Here is a 25221-nt window from a genome sequence, read left to right as displayed (position 1 = left end):
TTGCATTTATTTATCTGGAGAAAAGCTTAAGAAGTTAGTAAAAAGCCATAGCATCCTTGAGGGCCTTTTATTCCAGACGTAATGTTCCTGGAGTGTTTCATTTCTTTTCTCTATACTTCTCTGCTGTTCATTCAGATAAAGTGCCTGAAACAACCGGCCACGAAAGGAGCCCCGGGCTCAGTACAGCCCAGGCCGGGCTGCCGGGCTGCCTTTCTGGGGATGGTGTGCTTTGCTTTCTGTTGTTTTTGGTGCTTGTTTGTTTGTTTGTTTGTTTGTTTGGCTGTGCCGCGTGGCTTGTGGGATCTTAGTTCCTCCACCAGGGACTGAACCCGGGCCCTTGGCAGTGAAAGCATGGAGTCCTAAGCACTGGACCGCCAGGGAATTACCTCTGTCATTTTGATAGTGTGATTTCTTTTAAATTATAAGAATTATTTTTCATAACAAAGTACAATATGTATACAGGTAGATATGGCAAAAAGACTATGAAGATTTTAAAGAGTTCGCTTCTGAAAATGTTTTCAGTTTTGCCACTATGGAACACAGTATGGAGGTTCCTTAAAAAATTAAAAATGGAACACCCATATGATCCCGAGAGCCCACTCCTGGGTACATAGCTAAAAAAAAAAAAAGTCAGGCTCATAGAAATAGAGTAGCAAAGTGGTTGCCAGGGGCTAGCGGGTGGGAGAACTCAGGACTCCATCAGTTCTGTTCGGTTCCGTTGGTCTGTCTGTGCTCCCGCCTGTTCTACACTGTCTTGATTACTCCTCCTTCGTAGTCAGCTGTGAAATTGGGAGGTATGAAGTCTCTGAGTTTGTTCTTCTTTTTCAAGATATTTTGGCTATTTGGGGTCCTTTGCAATTCCATATAAATGTTAGGATCAGCTTGTCAGTTTCCGTAAAAAAAAGAGAAATATATGTGTATATATATATATATATGTATATGTATATTTTGCCTGCTAAGGATTGCATTCAATCTATAGATCAATTTGGGGATAATGGATATCTTAACCATGTTGAATCTTCTGATCTATGAACACAGAATGTCTTTCCATTTATTTAGATGTTCTTTAATTTCTCTCAGCACTGTTTTGTAATTTTCAGTGTATAAGTCTTGTACATTTTTTTGTTACATTTATTCTTAAGTGTTTGATTCTTTTTGCTAGTATTTCAAATGCGATTGTTTTCTTAATTTCATTTTGGATTGTTTATTGCTAGTAAGTAGAAATCCCATCGATTTCCGGGTAATGATCTTGTGTCCTTGCTGAACGCTCATTAGTTTTGGGAGTTTACTGTGAATTCCTTAGGATTTTCTACGTACAGAATCATGTCGTCTGTGAATAAAGACAGTAGAGTCCGTGTATGTTTATTTTTCCTCCCCACTAGAATCTGCTGCTTCTGCTGGTACTTCGTGAGAGGGAAGTTTTGGATAGATGTACAAAACCTCGAGTCAGTGCACCCTCACGAGTCTTCTGAAACAGACTGGAACCATCGATAGTTAAAAATCTGCCTGGTAAATGCTGTCTGTATTTATAGAAGGTGAATGTAGAGAAAGCAATTTGAGGTTGATGTCCCAGAGGCCAGCTCTCTCATCAGGTATCCTAATGTCACTATCAGAGGCAGAATCTGAGCTACAGTTTACAGAGCTTGTATACTATAGGGTCAAGCCGAAGACTGTCGTTCTGTTATTGTGAGGCACTTGGAGGCTGCGGTTTCTCAGGGATGTTTCAGTAGACGAGAAGGCCTTCGGTTACTACTCGCTTACTTAGGTTTGGTGTTGTTTTGCGTTTTCTCTTTGCATAGATTCTTTAGGCTACAAGTTCAGTTCTCAGATTGGGAGTTAAATTTTGTTACTTATCTCAAGCATTAAATCAGTTATTTTGCATTGTCTTGGTGGAAAATAAAATTTCTAACCCAGAACCTTATCAAGATGTTTCTCTGCAGTGGCAGCTTTATGGTCGCTCTTTTTCTGATAAACCCACTGTCCCCGGCCAGTCTCAGCCCATTGGTAAGCAACGTTGTGGCTGGACCCGCCCGGTGTTTTTTGGTGGTGTTTTTTCTTTTTTTTTTTGCGGTACGCGGGCCTCTCACTGTCGTGGCGCCTCTCCCGTTGCGGAGCACAGGCTCCGGACGCGCAGGCTCAGCGGCCACGGCTCACGGGCCCAGCCGCTCCGCGGCACGTGGGATCCTCCCGGACCGGGCCACGAACCCGCGTCCCCCGCATCGGCGGGCGGACTCTCAACCCCCGCGCCACCAGGGAAGCCCCGCCTTGTGGATCTTACTATGACTGCAGGACACCCTCAGTAACAACCATCAGGAGATGTCGAAAGAGACAAGGTTTATCCCTTACAGGGCCTGGAAAGTACAGCCAGCTGGGGCGGGGGACGGAGCGTGAGTGCGGGCTTGGGAGTCTACTTTTATTGGGGTCTAGAGTAGGGGCCTAGGGTTTCAAGGGCTCACCGTTTACTGGTGAATGTATAACGTGGGAGCGAGAACTTAAAGCACAGGGAGAGAAAAGGCAAGGCACCAAATGGTCATTTATGGAAATAACCAAGGTCGCGCTCACCAAAAAAAAAAAAAAAAGACGCCTCAGTGGGGGTGTGGGCAGTGGCTGGCAGTGCGCTTATTAGAGATAGCCCTCTTTCACGTGGATGCCTTGGCGACCAAAGCTCCAGTCGGCACTTGCTTTCCAAAAGGAGAAAGACCAGTCTGCAGGGCTCAGACTACATCCACAAACTGGAAGTGGTTGTGGAATCCAGGAGAATCACTTATGGTTTAATGAAATTCTGGGAGACACTCTCCTTGTCCTAAAAGTGATTCTAGTGCCATGGTCTCTCCAGCGATCAGACCAGGTATTTTTCTGGCACTGGACCTGACCGCCACGGCATCTTTCAGGAGTTCTGGGTGCATTTGGCTACTTGGCGCTACTCTTGGGAGTTGGGAGTGAGCTGACAGGTGGCTTTCTGAAGGATCGGAAACAGCTTCTTTGTGTTCTGAGAGCGACGTTACGTGGCGAGGTGGGTACGTGTGACTGAGAGTGAATAGGTTGGCTTCTGAGAAGAGCGCGGGGTTTGTTAAGATTTGTAATTAGTTAAAACCGAAGCTCCACCTCCCGCTTTCTTAGAGGAGGAAGGGCGCTGCCGTTGCTTTGGGAGGAGGTGTGTTCAGCGTAGGGTCCCTGGAGATGCACCCGGGGCTGGGTGGTCACACGCGGTGACACAGCAGCGTCCGTGTCCGCCGGCAGGAGCGGTGGCTCAGACAGGTGATTCCTGCAGAGTCGGAGCTCGTCGTGGAGAACACGTTGACCTCTTCCGTGTATCACCGTGCTTAGAGAAAACCACCCCCTCTGATATGAGTAGCAAAAAATGCCGCTGGCTTTGGTCAAAATCGATACCAATGACATTCACTAGTAGAACACGTCACAGTCTCAGAGCATTCTGACGTGCACTGTCTTCTTGTGAGGAAGGCATCGCATCCATGTACCCTCCTGGTGAGTGACGGGTACCCGGTGAGGTCCTGTGTTGTGCCCTCTTTTCCGTAAGAGGAGGGGCAAGCGGAAGCTCTTCTTCGTTGGATTGTTACATCTCCGAAGCGACGTGACTCTGACTCATCCTGTATTAAACAAGATTTCAATCATGACGCTTCCACTCGTCTGGAACGCTGTAGTTGGAAATGATCAAGGGAAAATGCCACTAAGGGAGGGGGGCGTCTAGCTGTGCATTGGGTGAATTGTGGATCGGAAAGCCCGTGAATCTCCCCGACTCTAAGGAGAAGGCAGCTGGTGTGCAGGCGAACAATGAGGAGAGGGGAACAGTTCAGACCTGTAATTTTTTTCAGTGCTGAACTGGGGCATGCAGCCCTTTAGATACTACAGATGATTGCTATCACATTAGATGGATCGGTAGCTGAAAGGTTCACGTATTCCTTCCAGAAATACGTATTGAGTCCCAGGTTTATATGCTCCTGAGCTGTGTGCTTGAAGCACGTCCTGGGGACACATCCGATTTTGAGGTCCTTGTCCTCAGGAAGCTTATAAGCCGAAGGGCTGTGTGTGGGGGTGAAAACGTAAGTGGAGATATAATTACCATCTATGATAAGCGCTTCAAAGGATGCTCTCTCTTGTTTTCCACCCTTTTGGAAACATGGATGTTTATAGTAAGAATGGCAGATTTTAATGTTTATAGGGTCTGTTAATCTGTATATGACCCACATTCTTCCAGACTGGACATTTCTGCCTCTTGGTGATTGGTTCTCTAAAAGCAACAGTAGCCGAGAAGCCCGTCTCCTGGTGGCTCTCTTAGGTCAGTCGGCCTTCTGGACGGGGCCACTGACTGACCAGGACCTCGGAGTCTTGCCCTGAGGCCGGTGGGCCACCTCTGTCTCATCCAGACTCGGGTGTGAGCAGGTTGTCGTACTGTGACATGCCCGGGCACCAACTCACGATGGCTGTTTCCTCATCACACGCCCACCAGGAACTTTGCTCCAGGTGCCTTTGGACTGGAGCAGAGCCAAGTTTTCAGCACCGTGGTTGAACTATTTATAGGCCGCACTGAAGTGCTAGTTAGGCCAGAGCTCCAGACACCTTCCCTGGGTCCGTGCTGTTCTCCCCACCTTATCGCCAGCGGGTCCTCCCCACATCTGCTCACATCTCCCTCCAGGGAGGGGCTGGGTGACTGAGGCCGTGGTGGGAGACAGAGGGCGCCGGGGAGGGCAGGCCCACCCGTGAGCCGCGGACCAGGCTGCGGCTCCAGCCTCAGTCTCCAGAAATCGTCTTCATCTTTGCCATTTCCTGATAACTCATGGCCCAGTAGCAGGTCAGGAAATGGGATCCAGATGGGGAAGTGTTTTTTTTAACAAGAAGAGGCAGGGCACGAAGCCAGCAACCCGAGTTTCCGGGGCACCGGGACATGCAGGTAAAGGTGACTTTTCAACGGCCTGAGAGCGCTCCAGTTACACACCAGGCAGCAGGACAGTGCCGGGGTTGGGGGATGGTGTAAAAAAGTCAGAAGACAACCTTATTTCCTTTCACCCTCAGCTTTGGTCAGACCCTCGCGTATGTGCTGAACTCAGTTTGTCTTCCTGGCTTAAGGTTATGATTAGGGCGTCACTTTTCAATACAAAAGGAGCTGGAAAGATCATCTGGTAAAACGCTTCCACTCGATGGTTGAGGAAACCGAGCCCCGGGGCTGAGTGACCTCAGCCGTGGGTGGTGAGGTATCTCCCGCTAAGCGCCCCGGGCCCAAACTCAGAGAGGTGTGAACGGAACTGTAAGGCTGGTGAAAAGCCTGCGGAAGTGGATTTTGAGGGAAGGTTCGGGAGAGGACGGATGCCCAGCGTGTGGTGTGGGGCAGGGTGGGAGCACGGCGGGGTCCCAGCTTGCCGTCTGGCATATCCTAGTGACCCGCTGACTTAGCTACGGCCCAAGAGTGTCCGAACGTACTCCAGAGGTGCCGTGACAGTCGCAGGAGTCGGTGCGTGTGAAACGCTGGAGCACGCATCTTGGCATGCAGAGAGCATTCAGGAGGAGTCAGCTGGCACCGTTACTGCTTCCCCCGTGATTATTCTGGGCAGTACATACAGCGCGCCTCCCCTCGGAGCGGGTGACTGGCGCTTGACCTGCCAGCTGAGAGTGTCCCAGGCGGGAGTTGTTGAGGTCAGGCTCCTCACATTTCAGCGAGCCGGTCCTGGGACCAGGCGAGGAGGCGGCCCTGCAGCCAGTAGGTGTCGGGCGGGCCCTCGCTTTGCTTCCAGCCAACTCCCGCGTGGCGCCGGTCCTCGCTGCTCAGAGCGTCGGGGCTTTCGGAGGTCTCGCGAGACGTTTAAGTAAGGTGGGCGGGCAGCTGTCCTGTTGACGTGGCGTGTGGCTGTGAACGTTCCGTACAAGGAGGCTTACTTTGTTTGCAGCTGCGTTTACTAGCATTTTTTTAAATACAGAAAAGAATGAAAGAAAAAACAAGAGTGTGCACATGGCTGGGCCGTGCAAGCGGAAGGCACCCGTTCCCGCCCCTCTGCCCCCCGGGGAGACCAGCGTCTCTCCAGAGAATGTGTCTATGCAGCGACCCACGCCCACATTCTTGATTCTCTGAGCTTCTGGGCAGGATAACTTCTCGTGTCTCTTCTGGGCTGTGGTTTCTGACCCCGGGAGGTGTTACAGTAACTGCAGCCCCTGGGCGGGTGGGCTGGGAGCGCCCCCTTGAGACCAGCCTCCTCTGAGCTGCTGCTCTCTTCTGCTGGCTCTGTCCCCTCTGTAGGTTCCAGTGACGCGGCCACAGATGGAGGGGTGATGCTCAGGAAGATGGATTCTTGTGACAGGGCCACACTTGAAATCAGAGTTAAATAGAAATCCTTTGAAAACTAATTTTGTGTCTTGCAGGTGAGGACACAGGCTTGGAGAGGTTGAGGCCACAGAGCTCATAAGTGGCAGAGCCAGGATCTGAATCCATGCCTGTCTGACCCCCCCCAAACGGAATTCTTCTAGTATGGGAATTTTCAGTTGACATTTTAAACAGCATATTAACAATGAGAGAAATGGAGCCGCTTTCCTTAGGGGCTATAACCCCTCACCACTGGGCTGCGCGTTTCATGGCCGGAACGTCTTCGGTTAAGTCTGCAGAACGCTGCGCTTTGTGTACGTTGTCTGTAGGAACCTCCTCCTTCATGTGGCCACTGGAGCCTTGTGACGACACCAAGGGCTCCTCGCTGGACCCACAGAGGGGGTTCTGGTACCTGCCTTTCTTGCCGTTGCTCAGAGCACAGAGGTGTCTGTGGGTCTTTCCGCTGGTGCCAACGGATCCCCGCGTCAAATTCCGAAAAACGGACTTTCTGTTGTTGTTTCTTCCCTTGCAGAGACTTAAAGCCTGAGAACATTCTCCTCGATGGTCATGGTGAGTGAGCGAGCCTTTCCCGTCAACAGCACAGGCTTTGTTCACAGGGACTCGGGGACAGAAAGTTAGTGCGCAATTAGCCAGTTAGCGCAGCGGGGGAGGAGGAGACGCCCTGCGGTGTGTGCTCTTTTAAAGACAGAATCGGGCTTCCCTGGCGGCGCAGGGGTTGAGAGTCTGCCTACCGATGCGGGGGACACGGGTTCGAGCCCTGGTCCGGGAAGATCCCACATGCCGCGGAGCAACTAAGCCCATGCGCCACAACTACTGAGCCTGTGTGCCACAACTACTGAGCCTGTGCTCTAGAGCCCGCGAGCCACAACTGCTGAGCCCGCGTGCCACAACTACTGAAGCCCATGTGCCACAACTGCTGAAGCCTGTGCGCCTAGAGCCTGTGCTCTGCAACGAGAGGCCACCGCAATGAGAAGCCCGTGCACCGCAACGAAGAGTAGCTCCCGCTCGCCGCAACTAGAGAAAGCCCGCGCGCAGCAACGAAGACCCAACGCAGCCCAAAATAAATAAAATAAATTAATTTAAAATAAATTAACAAACAAATAAATAAATAAATAAATTACTGTTCTATCTTTCCCATTTTCTTCTGTAGTCCCTCTGGAACTGATTTTTGTGCATGATATGAAGTAGATGTTGACACTTTTTTTTCAAATATATAACCAGTTGACTAACACCATTCATTGCAAAGATCATCTATTCCACTTTTCTTTGAGTGTCACATTTTACATAAATCTAGTGTCTCTGTATGTGTGGATCTGTCTCTGGACTGTACAGTTTCCTTGGTCGTTTTATTCATCCTTGAACCAACACCATAGCCCTTAACGACTGAAGCTTTCTAGTGAGTCTTGATTTCTGTTAAAGTCCTCCAGCATCATTGTTCTTCAAGATTGCCTTAGCTATTCTTAGACTCCTTCATTTCCAGATGAATTTTTATAATTGGTCAATTTCTAGGGGGGAAAAGCAACAATGTATTGGGATTTTGATTGAAATTGTATTGAATTATAGAATAATCTTCAGAGAATTAATTAATATCGAATCTTTCAATTTATGAACATAGTGTACAGTTCTGCGCATTTAGGTCTCTTAAGTTCTCTCAATATCACTTTGTAGTTTCATTGTAAAGTTCTTAACGCATTTTTGTTATTTGATGTTTTTTAATGGTATTGCTCTTAAAACTTCATTTTCTATTCACCTGTCGCTGGTATTTCAAAATACAGTTTCCCCTAGGATTTACATTTTACATTAGCGTGTGATACGTTGTCACAACTGATGAACCGATATTGGTTCAGTATTATTAACTAAGGTCCATAGCGCACATGAGGGGTCATTCTGTGTTTTACACCTTCTGTGGGCCTTGACAAATGTGAAATGATATATGTTCATTACTGTATCCTATGGCGTAGTTTCACTGCCCTAAAAATTCCCTGTGCTCCACCCATTCATCCCTCCCCCACCCCCAACCCCTGGCAACCACTGATATTGTCACTGTCTCCATAGATGTGCCTTTTCCAGATGTCGTAGATTTGGAATCACACAGTCTGTAGCCTTTTCAGATTGGCTTCTGTCACTTAATAACATGCATTTAAGGTTCCTCCACGTCTTTTCACGCCTCGTTAGCTCATTTCTTTTTAGCTCTGAGTAATATTTCTCTGTCTGTATGGACCACAGTTTATTTATTTTCACCTACTAAAGGATATCTTGGTGGTTTCCAAGTTTTGGTAACTGTGAGTACAGCGGCTATAAATATTTGTGTAAAGTTTATGTGGACATAAGTTTTCAGCTCTTTTGAATAAATACCAAGGAGTGGGATTGCTGAATCGTATGGTGAGGGTATGTTTAGTTTTGTGAGAAACCACCAACCTGTCTTCCAATATGGCTGCACCATTCGGCGTTCCCACCGGCAGTGATGAGAGTTCCTGCTTCTCCACATCCTCGCCAGCAGGTGGCGCTGTCAGTGCTGTGGATTCTGGCCGTTCTGACAGGTGTGGAGTGGGATCTTGTTTAATTTGCACATGACGTGGAGCCTCTTTTCATGTGGGATCTTGTTTAATTTGCACATGACGTGGAGCCTCTTTTCATATGCTTATTTGCCAGATGTTTATCTTGTTTGGTGATGTATCTGTTCAGGTCTTCTGTTCATTTTTAATTGGGTTGTTTGTTTTCTTATTGTTGAGTTTTAACAGTTCTGTGTTTATTTTTGATACCAGTCCTTTCCTTTAACAAATATAAATGTTTTTAAGTTTAATGAGGTCCATCTTAACAATTTTTTCTTCCATGGTTTGTGCTTTGGGTTACAATTGCAATTGCCTTTATATGCAGTGACCATGTTAAATCCACTGAATTCTAAAAGTTTGTAGACTCTGGATTTTCTGCAGACACCATCATGCCATCTGCACTCGGCCACTTTATGTCTGCCTTTCCAATTCTTCAGCCTTTTGTTTCTGTTTCTTGCCTCGTGACACCGGATGGGACCTTCAATACAATGTTGGATAGAAGTTGTAATAGCGGGAATTCTTTCCTTATTTCTGATCTCAGGGGTAGCCGTTCAAGGTATCACCATGAAGTGTGAAATCCGCTGTAGTATTTTTATAGAAATTCTCTTTCAGATTTAAGAATTTTCCTTTTTTTTAAAAAAAAATGAATGGTGGCTGAACTTTGTCAGTGCTTTTTCCACCAAAATGACTGTATGTCGTACTTTTTTCCTTTTAATATAGTTAATCCACCAGTTAATTTTCCAGTGTTAAACTAATCGTCCATTCCTGAAATAAATCCAGCATGGGCACAGCATGCTCCCCTTACCTGGATTGCTGGATTCTGAGGAGGCCCCTCACCTGCAGCACGGTCTCTCTGGCGCACTCCGCACGAGCGTCGGAATCCGAGCTGGTGTCTCTGTCCCTACAACAGTCTCCAGGGGTTCAGAAGTCTCGATTCTCGGCCTCCAGCTGCTACCAGCCTCGGTAGGCGTGCAGGTGGGAGCGGCTGGAGATCCTCTGTGTGTCCCCCATTCCCAGTCGGCAGCCTCTGGCTTGACCAGGCTTTGCAAATGCTTCTGAGGGAAACACCTGCTGCCCCAGCAGGGCGCCTTTGTGTGGATCCCCGGCTCAGACGTTTTGGTCCATCCAGGCTGGTCACGTGGCCCCTAGTTGTGGCCAGGAGCAGCGCAGGCCCACCGTGGCCTTCTCCAACCTGCCCTGAGGCAGGCGCTCAGCATCATGTCTGTGGCAATTACTGTGTTACTTGTTCTTTATTCACCAGGGACCTGGTCCCGTTCCAGTTAAGCATAGAAAGGGATGGCAAAGCCTTGTTTTGCTTTTCTTGATTTCAGGAGACTTTTAATCATTTCTTGGTGTTTTCCTACTCTTCTAATTTTTAAAAATGTAATCCTAGCTGTACTTTAGTTTCTCTGACTTGAAAAATGCGATTGATTTTAGGATGGATGTTTACTATCTTAGAATTAAAATTCCGAAGAACTAATTTGCACCAGTAAGGCATAGAACATGAGAGTAACAGGATTGTCTGTAAGTACCTCTTCACTTCCCTTATAGACAGCTTGTTAGGTTTTCTGTTTTCGTCTGTAAAGTAGAACTTGACATTTGGATTGAATTTAGATTTTTTTAAAAAGCTATTTATCATCTATTCTATGTTGTGAAGTACATTTACCATTTGTCCATCCTAAATATGGAAGCAGTCTTTTTTGCAAACTTATAAATTAAGGGGGATTTGGTTTATGAAATTCATCTGGTAGTTGAGATAACAAAGAAAACTTCATGATGCTTATATTTTCTATAGAGGCCTTCCTATTTTTATGAAATAGATAGATCCCTAAAGACTGGGATAAATAGTGAGTTTTTGTAAAAACCAGGAGCATTTTATTATTGACAGTGGTTTTAAAGGGAATCCTATGCATCATATTCTTCTATCTATAAAAATATTTATCAAAGATACAGATACTGTTTTTAATATAAATAAAATACTATTTTTTAAAATAAACTGATGTATTTATTTATGGCTGTGTTGGGTCTTCGTTGCTGCACTCAGGCTTTCTCTAGTTGCGGTGAGCGGGCGCTACTCTGTTGCAGTGCGCGGGCTTCTCGTTGCAGTGGCTTCTCTTGTTGCGGAGCACGGACTCTAGGTGTGCGGGCTTCAGTAGTTGTGGCATGCGGGCTCAGTAGTTGTGGCTCGCAAGCTCTAGAGCGCAGGCTCAGTAGTTGTGGCGCACGGGCTTAGCTGCTCTGCAGCATGCGGGATCTTCCCGGACCAGGGCTTGAACCCCGGTCCCCTGCAATGGAAGGCGGATTCTTAACCACTGCACCACCAGGGAAGTCCCTACAATACTATTATTAAATCCAAAAATATTTAATGATTCCTTAATATCCCCTAATATCCCTTTACGGTTCTTCCGTAAATTTTTTAAAATTAATTTTTATTGGAGTATAGTTGATTTACAGTGTAGGTTCTCCTGTACAGCAAGGTGAATCAGCTATATGTATACATGTATCCCCTCTTTTTTAGGTTTCCTTCCCATTTAGGTCACCACAGAGCACTGACTAGAGTTCCCTGTGCTATACAGTAGGTTCTCATTAGTTATCTACTTTATTCCATGAATATGTGTCACGCAGGAGCTGGGGATATGGTGGTGAGTGGGCTGAACAGGGCGCCTGCCTCCAGGGCTGGTTTCTCTTTCTAGACACTCAGAAGAATGTTCTCTATGATTTATTATTTTCACAGGGAAATTAATAACTATTTTAATCTTCCTATATAAAGGCATTAACACATAACATAGTTTTTTAAACGAAGTTCCTTCATTTTATTTATTATTTCCTTGACCCTATTACCATTTGTTCTCTAGAGAAAAACTCCGTATTATTTGTCTCTTGTTGTCCCTGTGTATAAGCCTCTTGGTGTTCCGACAGGGAGTGTTTATTTGCTGTTTCATAGTTGATATAGTATCCATTATAGTTTTTAAAAAATTAATTAATTTATTTATTTTTGGCTGTGTTGGGTCTTCGTTGCTGCGCACAGGCTTTCTCTAGTTGCAGTGAGGCGGGGCTCCTCTTCTCATTGCGGTGGCTTCAGTAGTTGTGCACGGGCTCTAGGCACACGGACTTCAGTAGTTGTGGCACATGGGCTCAGTAGTCGTGGCTCGTGGCCTCTAGAGCTCAGGCTCAGTAGTTGTGGCACACGGGCTCAGTTGCTCCGTGGCATGTGGGATCTTCCCAGACCAGGGCTCAAACCTGTGTCCCCTGCATTGGCAGGCGGATTCTTAACCCCTGCGTCACCAGGGAAGTCCTCCATTATAGTTTTATTTATGTGTCTGGTAGTTATATGGAAATAAAATAACAAATGTAATGCTCCTGTCTTATCCTGTGGTTGTCTATGGATAAAGGGCTTCCTGATCAATAGCCAGGCCTAAATCTAATTTCCTGCGAGTGGTGGAACTGAACACACGACAGCATTTTAGTAAACGTGGAAAAGTTAAATGTAATTTTATTTTTTGTATGTTTGTATTTTTCTTTATTTATTTATGATTGAACCCGTGCCCTTGGCAGTGAGAGCGCGGAGTCCTAACCACTGGACTGCCAGGGAATTCCCTAAATGTAATTTTATAGCTAAATGTTTCCAAGTATGAATTGCTATAATTTCCGTCCATGTTTTTTAGATTTTTTTTTCCCATTCTTTATTGGTAAAGTGTCAGCTCGCCCCCTGTGATTTGTCTCATGTATTTGGCCCCACGCAGGACACATCCGGATTTCAGATCTCGGGTTAGCCGTGGAGATCCCGGAAGGGGAGACCATCCAAGGAAGAGTCGGAACGCTCGGCTACATGGGTACGGAACGGACCACCCCGGGGTCCTCGCGCCCCTGCCGTCCGGACACAGAGAACTGAACGTGGGCAGGGACCTGGGGTCAGCCCCGGCCCGCTGCTGGGGAGTGTACCCGGCCCCCCGGCCTGCCCTCCTCTCTGCCGACGGGCCAGAGTAGCGACAGGGCAGCGGGCCTCGCCGCTGTGCTCACGGGCCCCGCACGCCCCTCCCAAGGTGGCGGGAGTTACTCGCGCAGCTCCAGAGCAGTGACCCAGCCTGACGCAGGGGAGCCTCTGACATGAGGGACCCCGAGGGCCTCTGCTGAGTCCCGCGCTTAACCTCCCCACCCCCCCGTTCCACCGTGGCTGCCGTCACCTGCTGCTGGGGTCTTACTCTGACGGAGCTTAAGGGGCGCCCGGGGGCCTGGCTCTGCCTGTTTGGAGGCGGTGTTACTCCACGAGTAGTAGGAATGGTTTGTAATAACAGCTTGACTGAGATGCAGTTCATATGCCATAAAATCCACCAACCGGGGCTTCCCTGGTGGCGCAGTGGTTGAGAGTCCGCCTGCCGATGCGGGAAGATCCCACGTGCCGCGGAGCGGCTGGGCCCGTGAGCCGTGGCCGCTGAGCCTGCGCGTCCGGAGCCTGTGCTCTGCAATGGGAGAGGCCACAGCAGTGAGAGGCCTGCATACCACAAAAAAAAAAAAAAAAAAAAAAAAAAAAAAAAAAAAAAAAAAAAAAAAAAATCCACCAACCCGAAGTGTGTAGTTCAGTGGATTTCGGGATATTCACAGAGATGAGCAACTATCCCCACTGTCTGATTTCAGAACTTTTTCATCACCTCCAAGAAGGAGGCCCGCACCGGTCAGCAATCACTCCCCACTCACCTCCCACCCCCAGCCCTGCAGCCGCTAATCTGCTTCCCGTCTCCGTGGACTTGTCTGTTCTGACTGTTCCGTGCAGGTGGACTCTGTCTGGCCTTTTGTGTCTGCCTTCTTCGGCTTAACATGTTTGAGAGGGCCATCCGTGTGGTAACAGACACTAAATTTATAATGTGTTGTTCGGAATTAAGTATGAGGACATTGAAGTGACTTGAATTGATATTTCCTGTGTTTGTTACGTAGCTCCCGAAGTTCTCAATCGTGAAAGGTATACATTCAGTCCCGACTGGTGGGGACTTGGCTGTCTGATATACGAAATGATTCAGGGACATTCTCCGTTCAGAAAATTCAAAGAGAAGGTTAATAGGGAGGAGGTGGAGCGGAGAGTGAAGAAGGAGACAGAGCGGTACTCCGAGAAGTTCTCCGAGGACGCCAAGTCCATCTGCAGCCTGGTGGGTCGGGCTCGGGGAGGGCGGGGGTGGGGCTAGGCTTCTGACCGCCCGCCGTGCAGACTGGCAACTGGGGAAACCCAGGCCTCATGCCGTAGGGCTCAGGAGGGGGCCACCTGCTGCTCCCGGGTGCCAGGGACGGGGCCTTCCTCGCAGGGGTTTCTGATCACAAAGAGCAGAGTTCACTGTTTGCTTTCCCCAAAGGTGCTGCTGAGAGGGAAGGGTGGTGTCGGGTCACCGTCTAGAGCACAGCTGGCCGACTTCACAGGACGCTCTGCCCACGTCCCTCAGAACTCCCTTTATTTTAACTGGTCGCCAGGGACTGTGGTCCTGTAGACACCCTGACCCGGTGGCCTGCCATGCGCCTGGCACTGTCAGTCCCAGGCCGTCCTGGCAGTAAGGGGAGGAGAGGCGCTCTCCTTGTCACTTAACTTCTCTTAAGCCAACACTCAGGATTTTCTGAGCACATTTTAAAATTCATTTGCATCCAGCGAGAATGCATCGAGCATGGGGCCTTCCCCGGCAGTGAGTAAGACACCATTCTGACCCGAAGCCCGGGGCTCTCACCCTCTCAGGGGAGGCGGCCCGAGAGACGGGGACCTTCGGCAGGGAGGTGGGAGGGGCTGGCCGCCGGCTGGGGTGGGAAGGAGGGACCGCACGGGGGCAGGAGCCCGGGCCGGATGCGCTGGGACTCCCGGGAAGAGACCTACGGGACAGAAGGAGGGGGGCCGGCCCGGGCTTTGTGGAGGCTCCGGTGGGAGTCTGAGCCCCCGGTGGTGGCAGAGCGATTACGTAAGAAGCCGTCGGACTCCGGGTGGACGGGGAGGCCGCGCCCGCAGGATTTGGGAGCCGTGCACGGAGCGGGGAGGGGCTGCAGCAAAGCCCCGGCGCGGAGGCGGGGAGGCGGGGACTCGGGGCGGGCGGGCAGCCCGTCCCCTCCGCCTGTGGCGCGCGAGGGTGGGAGGGCGCCGCTGGAGGTGTGCGGAGAAGCGAGCGTGCTTCCGGCGCGCCGAGGGCCGCGTGGGCGTGCGGGGAGGTCGGGGGCTGCCTGCGTGCCGCGCTCGGCAGGCGGGACGCGCGAAGCTCGCAGCGGGCGGGGAGTCGGGCTGGCTTAAGCGGGTCTGAAGAAGCCGCAGAGAGGCCGCGGGGCTGGGTGCGTGCAGACGGGCGGTTGGAGGAGCGACCGTGCGGACCCGGGGCAGGTGGAGGCGGGCTCCCTGCCGGAGTTAGACGCACGGGGGCGCGCGCCGCGGGGGGAGGGCTGACGGCGGGGGGTGGGGGAGTGGCGGGGGCGGGGACGGAGGACCAGGCCTCCGGACGGCGGCCACAGAGGGCGGGGCGTGGTCCCCCAGTGGGTGCTGGGGTCAGCCGGTGTGTCGGTCACTTGCGGGCGTTGACACTGGCTGGGGACGAATTACCTCGCGGTCCCTCTCCTTTTGTGTCCGCGTGTGACGGGACGTGTGCCGGTGGCCTTTCTCGGGCTGCTCACCCTGCTTGGAGCTGACGGCGTTCAGTCAGCTCGTCCGTGGCCGCCTCGTGGCCACCCTGCTGTTGCTGTTCGGTTGGTAAACGTTGACCCAGCGTCTGCCCACATGCGACAGGCCGATGGGGGCTGCAGGAGCACACAGATGTGAGAAGTGGGGCCGGCCCCTCGGGAGCGCACAGTTGAATGGCAGGCCTAAAGTAACACGAAAGAAAGTAGGCTCACAAGCAGAGCTTGACGGGTGCGTAAACAAGATAGAAGCGAAGGCTTCGGGGTTTTCAGGATGCGGGGGTGCTGTTCGTGGGAAAGATGGTGGTGTCTGCGTGAAGCCCAGCCTTGTGACTCAGGGCCCGGGGTCGAGGCCCAGCCTCCCACCGCCACGCGCTCACCTCCCCGGGTCTCGGGTTTCTCATCTAGAAGGTGCGGACGGTGGATAACTTCTGCCTTATAGACTTGCCAGCGGGATAAAATGAAAGAGTGCGCGTGCAGCGTTTGGTCCCACGTGAATCCTCGGTAACTGCTGAGCGGAGCCACAGCTACTTCTTAGAGAGTCTGTGAAATTCCAGCAGGCGGCCTGGAGGAGAGGCCACCTCCGGTGCACGGTCGGTGTGAACAGGGCACAGAGCAGGGAGCGTGGGCACCTGCGGGGTCCGGGATGTGGCCCGGCACCGAGTGCACGCGAAGGGGACTGCCCGCCTCTGCAGGTCTCTGGCCTCCTCGGCCCGTCCCTGCCGGGCCCCTGCCGTGACACCTGGCGTCGTCGGGTACCGCTGGGTCATTTTCAGAGCTGTTTTCTCATTTCATCCCCACAGTGGCTTTCTAGGATATTTGCAGAGCCGCGCGGTGGAAAAATTAAAAGTTGATTTCCATGGTGTCCCGTAGTCAGTGGCAGCAGGTAGCACGGGCACAAGGTGCTTGGCGCTGCCCGGCGCTGCGCGGTCAGGCCCCTGGACCGCGTGAGTTGGCAGCAGGCTTGACAGAGGCATGGAGTCCCTGCGGTGCCGCCGTTGCTTCTGGCCGGACACAATGTTCGGGTCTGGCCTTAATTAAGGAAGCCTGTCTTACTGAGCCGCGCCCTGGCTCCGCGCTCGAGTTCCCTCGGCAGCTGGCTGCAGAAGCTTGAGTCCCGCAGGAGAGCCCGGCCCCGAGCAACTGCGCAGGTGTATTCGCGTCGGTGGTGTCTGCTAGGAGTCAGCCTGGCCGAGAGACGAGACGGCCTCGGTGTGTGTGTGTGTGCGCGCGCGGTACAGCCGAGCGGGCGGGGCCCGGCCCGGGGGCTGCAGGTGTGTGCAGGGGCGTTGCACACAAGCCGGGAGCCGAACGTGGGTGCTGGCTGGGAGTCGAGGCCACGGGTCAGCCAGCGTTCCTGTGAGGCCCCAGGTGGTGTCACCAGGGCTTTGCAGGTCTCTCTCGCATTGTTCAGCTCACCGTTGCAGTGCAAACAGCCACAGACCCCTGAGCTAACGGCCAGCTCTGCTCCCACAAAGCCCTGTTTACAGAGGCAGGCACCGGTGCGGTACAGCCCTGGGCTGCAGCTTCCCAGACCCTGGCCTAGGCTAGGTTTTGGAGGCCCAGACCTTCCCTGTGTGGCTTTGAGCGGAGGCAGACCTCTTGGACTGCTAATTGTGGAAGAAGGCCTATCTCAACTTTTGGCAATAATGGGCATACCTCATTTTTACTGTGCTTCACAAATAGTGTGTTTTTGACAGATTGAAGGTTTGTGCCAGCCCCGTGTTGAGCAAGTCTATTGCCACTATTTTCCTAGCAGCATTATTCTTTAATTATGTACAATTTTTTTAGACATAATGCTATTGCATACTTAACAGACTACAGCAGACTGTAAACGTAACTTTTATATGCACTGGGGAACCAAAAAATTCGCGTGACTTGCTTTATTGCAATAATCACTTAACTAGGGCGGTCTAGACTCGAACCCGCGGTGTCTCTGAGGTCTGCCTGTTTAAATGTAAAAGTAAGGAGTACTTTTGAAAGAAACACTTCCTATTAATTTTAAGAATATACAGCTTTTAGAGCTAGGTTTGCTAAATTTTTGCCTCCTCTGAGGTCCTTAGTGATCTGTTTAATTAATAGATTAAAATAGTTTCTAATTATCAACATAACTTGGCATGAAAGTGGTGTCTGCGAGGTTCCCAAGAGCTTCTATTTCTTGAAAAAGATTCCCCTAATTTTTACATGGGTAAACTTTTCTTAAGGATCTACTTAGCCACCTCTTTATTTATTGATAGCTCAAAGGCAAAACTTCAGTTTCAACTCCTTTTTGAAGCATTACGTATTCTAAATCAGTAAAATCTGAAGTAACGAGGTTTGGTTGGTACTTTGAAATTTGAGTGACTTTGTTAAGATGGAGGTGCTCTTTGCCACCCCGAACTCGTTGGCCACGATTATGGAGCTTTTCTGGGTTTTCTTTTTTATCCTTAAGGGAGCTTCAGTTGACTCCATTTTTACTCTTCCGCAGCTGCTCACCAAGGATCCCAAGCAACGCCTGGGCTGCAGGGGCGAAGGAGTGGCTGAAGTCAAGGGACACCCTGTGTTCAGGGACATTAACTTCAAGAGGCTGGAGGCCCACATGTCAGACCCCCCTTTCCGTCCTGATGTAAGTGTGTTGCCAAAGAGCAGCGGGGTGTTGGGGTGTCTGAGAAAATGGATGTTTTCCAGGTAGATTCAGGACCACGCGTCCTGCCCCCGGTGCCCCCTGGCCCGTACTCACAGGCCCTCCCGGCCCACTGCCGCCCTGGCTGGTGGAGGCCACCCAGGTCACTGCCCTGCTCAGAAACCTCAGCAGCACCCGACACCCTCCGTGGGGCGCCCCGCCAGGGTCCCCACGTTTCCGCGGCCCCTCCCCCCGTCCGGAATGCGCTTCCCCACGCGGGTCTCGCAGGGTCCTGGCTGCATACCGAGGGCCCTGGAGGGGCCGCTTGAGCCTCCTGGGGAGCGTGCAGCAGCGCGGCCCACACGAGGCCACTGCCCCAGTGCCCAGCAGGCCCCGCGCACGCCGGAGCTGGGCCAGAGCAGCCCCCTCTTTGGCCTTGAGCTGCTGCAGGCCTGTGACGGAAACGTGGAGATTCGATCGTTCCGCAGGATATGATGGGCCTGAGACGTGCGGTTTATTAAAATAGTTTGTTGTACAAGTCAGGATTCATTATGTTTACGTGGAATGTGCCGTGACAGCAGCTTCTCCCTTTGCGCGTTCTCGCAGCGCCCTCCCACCTGCTGGCCAAGGCTCCAGGTACTAGAGTCACAGGGCGGACCAGGTCCAAGACAAGGAAGACCCAGCCGGGGCTTCTCGGAGCCTTTTTTCCACCAGGCTCTGTGTGCCGCGGCCTGCGGCCTTCCCTGAGGAGGGCGCTGGCTGGAGCGGCGCTGGGGCTGTTCCAGGGGTTCTCCTGCATTTAAGTGGGGCGCCCCGGGGCCCTCTGTCAGCAGCGCCTGAGGGCGTTGGGCAGCCTGGAAGGGGCTCAACATGGGGTTCTGGCCTGGCCTCGGCCCCCCCACCCCCGTCCCCTGCACCGTCTCCTGAGGGCCGGCCCGCCGGGCGGCTCCCACCTCCCCGCTGCTCTCAGAAGTTCTGACCAGGGGCCCGGATCGGCACGCTTCTTGCGGTGCACAAGCTCGGCGCTCAGAGCACGCGTCCCCGAGCCCTGGGTTCCCTGCTCCGGAGGCGGCGGCCCGGGCTCCACACGCCCCGCCTGCTGGCCTGCCTCTGCGCCTGAGGACGCCAGTGCCCGGTGGGGCTGGGGGCCTGGGGGCATGCCCAGCGCAGATGGGGGCCAAGCGGGCGGACGGCACGTGCGCGAGGGAGGCCGAGGGCTGGAGGCTTCCTCCGCCGTGTCCCAGCGGGGGCACCCCGTCCGCCCTTCTCCATCTGCGGCCTCTGCTGTGGCCCATTTCCGTGCAGGAAAGAGGAGGCGGGGCCTCGGGAGGCTCGTGGGCGAGAGAGCGGCGAGCTGGAGCAGACGGGCCAGAGGGCCCGTGGCTCTGGGGGTCCCTAGAGTGAGGATTGGGCGTGCTCCACGCCGGGAGGGATGGCGAGGAAAGGAGGATGCAGGTGTGCGTGCGGCGGCTTCCCAGGCGTCCTGGGCGCCGCTGAGGGAAACAAACGCAGCGGCTGCCCTCTCAGCCGCGCCTCTCTGTTCTCGGTGACAGCCGCAGGCGGTTTACTGCAGGGACGTCCTGGACATCGAGCAGTTCTCCACGGTGAAGGGCGTCCACCTGGACAGCACCGACTACACCTTCTACAGCCAGTTCGTCACGGGCTCTGTCTCCATCCCCTGGCAGAACGAGGTACTGCACGGCCCGCCTAACTAGCCACAACGACCAAGAAGAACCTTACGTGTGTAGGGTGAACAGTTTCCTCTTTAAGACATCTTTTTAGCTGTTTTACATACACATCCATCCGTGCGCGCGCACGTGTGCACGTTTGGAGGTAAAATTATATGTTGCAGCTGCCCCTGGTCCCTTCACGGGGGGGTGGACAGAGGTGGCCCTCTCGGGTCTGCGGGGCTGGCTGGACGGGAGTTCACTGCTTTGGGGGCCACGTTGGCGGCCACGTGACCTCCCCCAAGAGGAGGTCATGAAGCAGGGGAAGTAGGAGCCGAGGACGGGGGCCGGAGTGGCCGCGAGCCTTGGGCTGGGGGCCGGGTGGGCGATGCCGACCGGCCGCGCGGGGCCTCCACCACTCCTCTGTCCTGCCCTTCTGTGGATGCAGATGATCGAGTCTGAATGTTTCAAGGACATCAATGAAAGCGGAAAGGTGGCATTAGATCCAGAAGAGAAGACATATCAACCAGCTCCTGGACAGAAGAGAGGCTTCTTGCACAGACTCTTCACTCGAGGGGTAAGGGTGAAACACGTTCTGTTATTATTATTATCACATTATAATGTGATGTGTTCAAAGGAATATTTCACCAAGGTAAAACTTTCTTTGTTCAGCTTTCTTTTTTCAGTGCCTGTTATGTAAGATAATTTACGTAGTTTGAAAGCCAGCCATAAGGTGCAGTTTGAGCCCAGCGAGAAGCATCCTCACAATGATGTTTGCTATTGGTATGAAAACTGTTCTGATGCGAGAAGAAGAAATGGCTTACAACCCTCGAAAGGCGATCCGTCTGTCTATGACAAAGCATTTCACACTCGGCTCAGAAATCAGCATCTTGCAGAACAACCATAAAACAGTGCACAGCATTTCAATTTCTGCCTTACGTGTTCTGATTCTTTTTTTTTTTTTTTTTTTGGCTGCTCTGGGTCTTAGCTGTGGCACGCGGGATCTTTCTTTGGGGCACACAGGCTTCCCTCTAGTTGCGGCTCAGCAGTTGCGGCACGCAGGCTTCGTTGCCCCGTGGCATACGGGATCTAGTTCCCTGACCAGGGATCAAACCTGCGTCCCCTGAATTGGAAGGTGTAATCTTAACCCCTGGACCACCAGGGAAGTCCCCGTGTTCTGGTCCTTGGAGCTGTCACATCATTCGCCGCAATCACAGGGAAAGCTGATTTTCTTTTGAACAGGGAAGAGTGGTTTGGAGAGACTTTCTGTGGTAGCATTAAATTTAGGAATTTTTTCCAAGTCTCCTTGGACCAGCGGATTATCCCGCCGTGAAGCCCGTCTGTTCCCGAGGGATCTATGTCGAGGTTGTCCACCGACATCCATGGTTTTTCACTATAGACCCAGAGTGTGTGCCCACGTTTCCTCTGCGGACTGGGGGCTGGGCGGGAGTTAACGCCGTCCTTCTCTGGGACCGAGTGTCTCTCGGTGCCCGTCGTCTCCGGTCCACACCGTGGGGGCCTTCAGGGAACCTCCGGCCGGTGGAACCCATGCAGTCGTTCCGGAAGGAAGGAGCCGCGCACCCCGCCCTGCTGAGCTGGGTGGTGAGCGCGGGGTGAGGTACGCGGCATGAGTGCAGGACGCACGGGCGACGCTGTCTCTGCGTGAACCACGCAGCCGCAGGACGGGAAGCGCACGGGAGGGAATTTACGCGTTTCCCTGCCTTGAAGTCAGCACCCCCCGCCACGTTTTCACGGCCACTTAAGGCGGGTCAGCGGCTTGCGTCAGAAGGGCGCCTGACAGGCCTTCTGCGGCTGCATCAACGCCAGCCCCAGCGAGAAGGAGGAGCAGCTGCCCTGCAGCCGGTGGGCGCTCGCTGCGCAGCCAGCGGGCGCCGCGGAGCCCGTGCCCTGGGCCGCGTCCCGCCCGTGACCTGCAGTAACCACGCGTGACACACCCTGAAACGATTAGTCTACTTTCATACCCGCATTGTCCTTTCACTAAAGCCGGATTGAGGAAAAGGCCCCTTGAGGACTTGTGACGCCCGGAAGGCCCCAGCTGCGGACGCCTTGTGGCCGCCTTGTGGCGGGGGCTCCGCGTGTCCCCGCGGGGGGGGGGGGGGGGGGGGAGAGGCCTGGGTGCAGCGCTGCAGCGTGTGCACCGCAGGTCCTGCCCGTGGCCCGAGGCTGCGCCCGCGCTCCCATCCTGGGTGGGCGTCGCTTAGAAGATCTTGGCCCCTTGTGTTCAGCGCTCCCGAACCTCTCACCGAGATTCCCCCCACCTGTCCGCGGGCGGGCGTCTCCGCGGCGCTCCTGTCCCTCCTCTGAAGGGGAGGGTGTGGCCAGGAGCCTGAGGTCAGGGCTTGGCTGTCGGGGGCCGCTTTCCCTGCCCGTGCAGTGTTGGACGGGTTTCTGTGGCCGCGGCCTGTGGGTCTCCGGGGCTGGTGTTAGACCTGAACGGTCTCCGAGGGATCCCAGCTCGCCCAAGAACCGCCAAGAGTCGAGAGTCGCTGCAACACGCAAGAGGTTTATTAGGAGCCGGTGCACCGGGGTTCCTTGGTCCTCACGCAGGAGGCCGAAGAGGAACCCCTCCCAAGCGGAATTACATACATTTTATAGCTTTCATTTTTCATTATGCAAAGTGTGGATATATCAAGGGTTTTTTTCTCATTGGTTTGTTTGTTCCGGACCGGAGTGGGGACTTGGCTCTAGTTCCTTGATTGGTTGGCTGTCGGATGCCTACTTTACATTTACCGGAGTGGGGTCTTGGCTCTAGTTCCTTGATTGGTTAGCTGTCGGATGCCTACTTTACATTTTCGTGTTTTTGTGGTGGGGGGTTGAGTCACATGAGTTATGGTTGGCTAGGGCGACCTTTAAACTCTGGCTTAATCATTCTTATCACCCGCCATACTTGTTTGCTCGAGGTCTTATCCCCCGCCATACTTGTTTGCTCGGAACGGTTTCTGCCCAGGGGGGACATTCCAGTATCTTATTGCCAGCCGAAAAAGCTCAAAGCTCAAAAGTATCGATAGGGAAGTAGGGGTGTAAGTATAGTTAAGGCCCTATACTGGTATCCCGGAGCCAGACGTGCTGGAGGGGCCCCAGAGTCGGGGTGAGGGGCCGCCCGGTGGGCACCGGGCCTCGGCAGGGCCTTCTGGGGCCAGAACGGCCTTTGACGAGGTGAGAGCCGGTGGCAGGAAGAGCCGGGAAGCCTCCCGTGTCCTGCGAGCCCAGCAGCTGCCCTGCCTCCGCGGCGGGCCGAGGTCGAGGTCACCGTCCCTTGGCTTGCCGGGGAGCCCTTGCCACCTGCCGTGTGGGATCCAGGGGCCGGGCCTCGGAGTCTGTAACCAAACAGCAGGGACTCGGCCCCGATGCCGTGACACCCGGGAAGCCACCGCCAGGGCCTGGCCCCGGCCCCGCGTGCTCTCCCGAGGGTCAGTCATCTGCCCCACCCAGCGCGGCCCGAGGTGCGGTTTGCATCCGCGCTGATGGAGCTGTAGGCCGCCTGCTGGCTGCCGTGGGGAGCCCAGCAGCGTGGAGGCCCGTGTCTAGAGCAGAGTCCCTCCCAGGCACGGCGCACCACAGACCGGGTGAGCAGAACGGGGGAGCTATCTGGGGTCTGGGGCCTTGATTTTGGCGGCGGGAAGAGGCCCGGCCTCTCCGATTGAGGCCCCTCTCCCCCGCCTCCTCGTGCCTCTAGAGGGAAGATGGCGGGAGATCCCACCTCCCGGGGGCTGCGAGGGCGTGCAGCAGGGTTGGGTCCACGCTACCTGCTCATAAAGAGGTTACTGATCGTGGAAAAGGAATACGTGCTCGTCGTAAAAAACACAGGAGAGCGTAAAGAAAACAGGAACCACCTTTATTCCCTCGTCCTGTTTACATTCTGATGCCTTCCAGGCCTCCTTCCTCCCTCCCCTCCTGGGGTCCTCCTGCCTCTCGCTGTGGATCGTCTGGGGGACGTGGGAGGGCCTGGCCCGTCACAGGTGGGGAGGCTGGGTGCAGCCCACCTGCCTGCAAAGTGAGGAGGGGGGGGCCGCAGGGACGGCCCGAGCCTGGGGGGGTCGTCCGCACCCGGAGGCACAGCTACGGGAACCAGTCAAGTCCTTCTTTTTCTTTTCCTTTCTTTTCTTTTTTTGCTTTAGCTAGTCTGAGTTGCACGTCTCCTTGCCCAAGTGAGAGCCCTGACAGAGACAACAAAGCCAGGTAAGAATTTTTACAGGGTATCTGGTTACTTAATAGACTGAATGTGTCTTTCCTCTTTCTTTCTTTCTGATTATAAGCAAATGTATATTTATTAAAGAGAATTTTGAAATTAAGACGAGTACACAAGGAAAATTTGTCTTTAATATCAGCCACTGTCCAGAGATAATCCCTATCAGCATTTTATTCTGTAATTTATATAATTGATAGTTGTTTCTTGCCATGTCGTTTAAATATATCTGACTGCTTCACCTTGTATGGCACATTTTGACGATCATTTATTTAAACAGGGCTAACAAATGTCGTTCCCACTTTTCTTGTTAATACGGATACCGGTGGGATGGACGCCCCGCACCTACCTCTTGGTGCACACAGCTGATAATATTTCTAGGGTAGATTCTCACCAGGGCATCCCTTAGTAAAAGGGTATGAACAATTGACATAAATATTCCAAGAAAGAGCTAAAATGGTTAAAAAGGTTATATCTAGAAAGCAGGTTCACTGGGATAAGCAGAAACGGAGCAGAGCAAAAATGCTGTTTTCTTTCTAAGCACTGCATTTTGACTTTTTCTGTTGACCATGTTTATGTATTATTAAGATAAAAATAAACGTGACATTGTAAGGATTATTTACTTTCCCCCCAATAAAGCACAGCTATGCACTAGAAAAGGTATATGATCATTTTTAAAGAATATATATTATTTGCCTTTATGAACAAATTGCCCTCCTGAAAATTTTTAACAATTTGCCCTCCCACCAACAATGTTTAAAAGTTCCTTGCTAAGTTTCACCAAAAACTAAGTTCTGATGAAGAGTTTCACTAGAAACTAGGTATTTTTCGTTTCTTTTGTGTGGTAAAATACACATAACACTTACCATCTTAACTTTTTTATTTTTTTTGCGGTACGCGGGCCTCTCGCTGCCGTGGCCTCTCCCGTTGCGGAGCACAGGCTCCGGACGCGCAGGCTCAGCGGCCACGGCTCACGGGCCCAGCCGCTCCGCGGCACGTGGGATCCTCCCGGACCGCGGCACGAACCCGCGTCCCCTGCATCGGCAGGCGGACTCTCAACCGCTGCGCCACCAGGGAAGCCCCAAGATATCTTACATTCTTTATTTCGTACTAAGTATTTGAGATCTGGCGTGAATTTGAAATTTTACAGCACAACTCAGTTCAGACTCGCTATATTTCAAGCACTCGGTAGCCAAACGTGGCTAGTGGCTGAAGCATCAGGCCCCGCGGCT

The 25221-nt window shown here is 52.6% G+C and overlaps 1 protein-coding gene across 2 annotated transcripts in view; it reads left to right on the top strand.

Annotated features, from left to right (window-relative positions):
- The window catches only part of GRK4 (G protein-coupled receptor kinase 4), a 54473-nt gene extending 33921 nt beyond the window's left edge, over positions 1-20552 (top strand). The window contains exons 9-15 of one of the 2 annotated variants that reach the window (XM_067036813.1): positions 6843-6880; positions 12627-12716; positions 13816-14024; positions 17981-18118; positions 19669-19806; positions 20231-20359; positions 20435-20552. In XM_067036813.1, coding sequence (XP_066892914.1) covers positions 6843-6880; positions 12627-12716; positions 13816-14024; positions 17981-18118; positions 19669-19806; positions 20231-20359; positions 20435-20482 — 790 coding nt within the window. In that variant the 3' untranslated portion in view covers positions 20483-20552. The remainder of the gene's footprint in view (positions 1-6842; positions 6881-12626; positions 12717-13815; positions 14025-17980; positions 18119-19668; positions 19807-20230; positions 20360-20434) is intronic. The other variant, XM_067036812.1, reaches the window with a different exon arrangement.
- The last annotated feature ends 4669 nt before the right edge of the window (positions 20553-25221 follow it).

This window comes from Kogia breviceps, chromosome 6 (assembly GCF_026419965.1).
Source record: "Kogia breviceps isolate mKogBre1 chromosome 6, mKogBre1 haplotype 1, whole genome shotgun sequence".
Lineage (NCBI taxonomy): Eukaryota > Metazoa > Chordata > Mammalia > Artiodactyla > Physeteridae > Kogia > Kogia breviceps.
The sequence above is the reverse complement of the archived record's forward strand: the minus strand, read 5'-3'. Positions and strand labels throughout refer to the sequence as shown.